Raw genomic sequence first — 4,078 nt, 5'->3', positions numbered from 1 at the left:
TTAAGAGCTCGACCTTTAGACAAGGACCTGCTGAATCTTACAAAGCTGCTTGGGTAAGGTTTAAAGCATACCAGAGAGACTGTCCGCATCATAGTTTCTCAGAGGTGCAGTTGATCAGTATCTTCTTTAGCGGGATTGACTGGAGATATCAGATGGCTTTGGATGCTGCTAGTGATGGGAACTTCAAGATAAGGTACCCAGATGACGCTGAAAAGTTGATAGAAAGGCTAGCATCAAGCAACAGTACCAAGAATGCAGACTTAGAGCGGAAGAGAGCACATGAAGGCCATGATTCAAATCAGTTTGCTATAGTGAATGCTAAGTTGGATACAGTGCATAATCTTCTTGTGGGAAAGAAGTCTATCCATTTTGCTGAAGATGTTGAGACTTTTGAGCCAAAGCCAGAGACTATAGAAGAATATGTCAACTATGTGTATGGAGCTGGGTATCAAAATCAGAGAATTGGTCAGAAGAATTCCTTCAAAGGAAATCCAAACAACAACTTCACTAGGAACTATAGTTCTTCTTCTTACCAACCCCTCCCTCCACCCAATTCAGAGAGCAAGATGGAATCAATGATTGGACAGATTTTGGAAGGTCAACAGAAGTTTACAGTGGACTTCAATGGGAAGATTGATTCTGTATACACTGAGCTTACTGGGAAGTTCGATGTATTAAACATTCATATTAATAAGCTGGAGAATCAAGTGATTCAGACTGTTGGGTCTGTTAAAAGACAAGAGGAATTTCTTTCTGGAAGAACAGAGTCGAACCCTAAGCATGCTTGTAATGCAATTTTGGTGAAGGAAGAAGACAACCATTCGATAGCGTATGTTGCATCGACCGATACACAGGAGCATCGATCGATGCAAACTCAATCAAGCGTCGATCGACACAATGTCAGCATCGATCGACACACCCCACAAACAGCTCGGTTTCTCTTCGAGTTCCACCATCTGATTCAGAAAAAGCATATAAGCCTAAGGTTTCTTTTCCTAAGCCTATGAGGTCTAAGCAGGAGCTTGAGGAAGCTAGATACAAGGCTATGATGGACAAGGTGATGATAGAGATGCCTTTGATTGATGCTGTCAAGTTTTCTCCTGGGATTAAGCGATATATGAAGAGGATGGTCACCAATGGTTTGAGTCCTGAGGAANAAAGCCAGAGACTATAGAAGAATATGTCAACTATGTGTATGGAGCTGGGTATCAAAATCAGAGAATTGGTCAGAAGAATTCCTTCAAAGGAAATCCAAACAACAACTTCACTAGGAACTATAGTTCTTCTTCTTACCAACCCCTCCCTCCACCCAATTCAGAGAGCAAGATGGAATCAATGATTGGACAGATTTTGGAAGGTCAACAGAAGTTTACAGTGGACTTCAATGGGAAGATTGATTCTGTATACACTGAGCTTACTGGGAAGTTCGATGTATTAAACATTCATATTAATAAGCTGGAGAATCAAGTGATTCAGACTGTTGGGTCTGTTAAAAGACAAGAGGAATTTCTTTCTGGAAGAACAGAGTCGAACCCTAAGCATGCTTGTAATGCAATTTTGGTGAAGGAAGAAGACAACCATTCGATAGCGTATGTTGCATCGACCGATACACAGGAGCATCGATCGATGCAAACTCAATCAAGCGTCGATCGACACAATGTCAGCATCGATCGACACACCCCACAAACAGCTCGGTTTCTCTTCGAGTTCCACCATCTGATTCAGAAAAAGCATATAAGCCTAAGGTTTCTTTTCCTAAGCCTATGAGGTCTAAGCAGGAGCTTGAGGAAGCTAGATACAAGGCTATGATGGACAAGGTGATGATAGAGATGCCTTTGATTGATGCTGTCAAGTTTTCTCCTGGGATTAAGCGATATATGAAGAGGATGGTCACCAATGGTTTGAGTCCTGAGGAAGGAGCACTGCTTACAAAGGATGTCAGCTCAATTATGTTGAAGCAGCCTCCACAGAGGAAAAATGATAAGAAGCAGGAGGTGGTTGTCTCTAAGGAAGTAAGTGCAGTGATTCAAAGTAGGATTGCAGAGAAGTACCAGATCCTAGAAGTTTTGTGTTAGATTGCTCTATCTCCACAGGAAGGTTTCCTCACTCACTTTTTGATCTTGGCTCTAGTATTAACTTGATGCCACATTCTTTTGCTGTGAGACTTAGGATGACAGATTTCAAGCCAACTATGATCTCTCTTATATTAGTTGATCGATCTAGAAGGATTCTTGAAGGTGTCTTAGAAGATGTTTCGATTAAGATTGGAGAATGCATGATTCCCAATGACTTTGTGGTGCTGGAATATGACAAAGAGCCTAGTGATCCTCTCATCTTAGAACGCTCATTCTTGGCTACAGTTGGTGCCATCATTGATGTTAAGCAGGGAAACATAGCTCTGAATATAGATGATTTGGTTATGAACTTTGAGATGGACAAGCTGAGAAGGGTTCCCACTATTGATGGTCAGACATTTTCTGTGAAAATTGCTTCTGATGATGATCTACTCATAGAACTTCATGAAGACATTACTGCTGGGTATGTCAAAGAGTTGGAGACTGTTGAGAAAGTGAGTAAGCAAGCTGTTAAGCTTGAAGATTGGAGTGGAGATCATCTAATCAGTACTAGAGACCATGATGAGGTTCTGATCCATGACAAGTCGCTGGTAGATGATGTTTTTGTAATGGAAACACGGATTGCTGAGGAAAGCTGCAGAACCGTTGAAGAAACACGAGTTGCAGGCCAAGCATCGATCGATGCAGCTGTTGCATTGATCGACACACCTTCCAGAATCGGCTCAAACTTGTCCAAAACCAAAGATTCTCGAATTGATTCCTTAGCAGCAAGTCCTAGACCAGTTGTAAAGCTGAAATCTCACCTTTCCACAGTTCAAAAGCCACAGGTAAGGCCAAGGTATGCATCTTCTTCACCCAAACCTTCTCCATTCATCAATAAGAATTTCAAAGGTACAAACACTGTTTTGCAGTTAACCAAGCCACGAGATTATCGTAGAGCGCTTGATTCTTCTATTGATGATTTTGCAGGACATAAAAGAAAGCCACCCATACCTAAGTCACGCCCTGGTCCTGTTCCTCATGTCCATTGTAGACCTCTTTCATCTACTGCCTACACACCACCTTGGATGATGAGACATTCCTCTCGGAAGCATTCACTGCCATGTTCTGATCCACCGGATACCTGAGATCCGACACAGTCAAGCTAATGACTGAAAACAAGCGCTTAGTGGGAGGCAACCCACTGGTAGGTTTTTCTTTTTCCTTTTTCTTATGAATTATTTTTATTTAATTTTATTTTATTCGTCAATCTCTTACTTGATAACACTGGGAACATTGTTGTTTAATTCTGGGGAAGGCAGTTACTAACTACGTTTTTGTTTTTGAGAGTCAGTAGAAAAAAAAATGGTTTTATTGAGTCAAATTTGTGTTGGGAACTATGATTTTTCTATTTAGTATACTGCCTTGGTTGATTAATACTGCAGATTGAATCCACAAATCCGACTAATGAAAAATCTAATGGCTGACCAGTGAACCAGAGACATCCGAATTTCCAATAGAATCCGTAAAAGCTTGAGGTAATTTATGTACTTTTCTTTTTACCTCATCAAGGAGATTGATGTTCATAGAGCTTGACTCCTTGTTCATACCTGGAAAGTAAGGTTCAAAAGAAAATTGTATTCCTCTCCCTCATTCAAGTTAAAAAAAATCCTGAGAGCTTTTTTAAAAAAAAAAAAAAAAAAAAAAAAAAAAAAAAAAAAAAAAAAGAGAGAGATAAGAAAAGATGAGATGATTTTGATCAGTTTAGAGAGATAGGTAAATTACTTGTGACCTCATTATTCTACTCTTGAGTCAAATGATCATACAAAGCTTGGAAGTGAGGGGTAGGTAAATTACCGATGACCCCATTATTCGCCTACAACTTTGAGGAAAAAAAAACAAAGCAAAGCTCTAAGAAAGATAAAATAGAATAAGTCTGGGGGAGAGAAAGAGTACCACATGTGGTAAAGGATATGTCTTGCTTGTTATGGTATTGTACGGGAATGAGTCTAGAAGGTTCTTGA

At 40.1% G+C, this 4,078-nt stretch overlaps 1 protein-coding gene across 1 annotated transcript; it reads left to right on the top strand.

The window, feature by feature from the left end:
* Positions 2,119-3,231, top strand: LOC104711250. Its single transcript, XM_010427939.2, has 2 exons — positions 2,119-2,913; positions 3,045-3,231. The coding sequence occupies exons 1-2, from the start codon at positions 2,141-2,143 to the stop codon at positions 3,049-3,051; spliced, it is 780 nt and encodes a 259-aa protein (XP_010426241.1). The 5' UTR covers positions 2,119-2,140; the 3' UTR covers positions 3,052-3,231.

The sequence above is a fragment of the Camelina sativa genome, chromosome 9, assembly GCF_000633955.1.
Source record: "Camelina sativa cultivar DH55 chromosome 9, Cs, whole genome shotgun sequence".
Lineage (NCBI taxonomy): Eukaryota > Viridiplantae > Streptophyta > Magnoliopsida > Brassicales > Brassicaceae > Camelina > Camelina sativa.
This window is presented reverse-complemented; position numbering and strand designations above follow the sequence as displayed.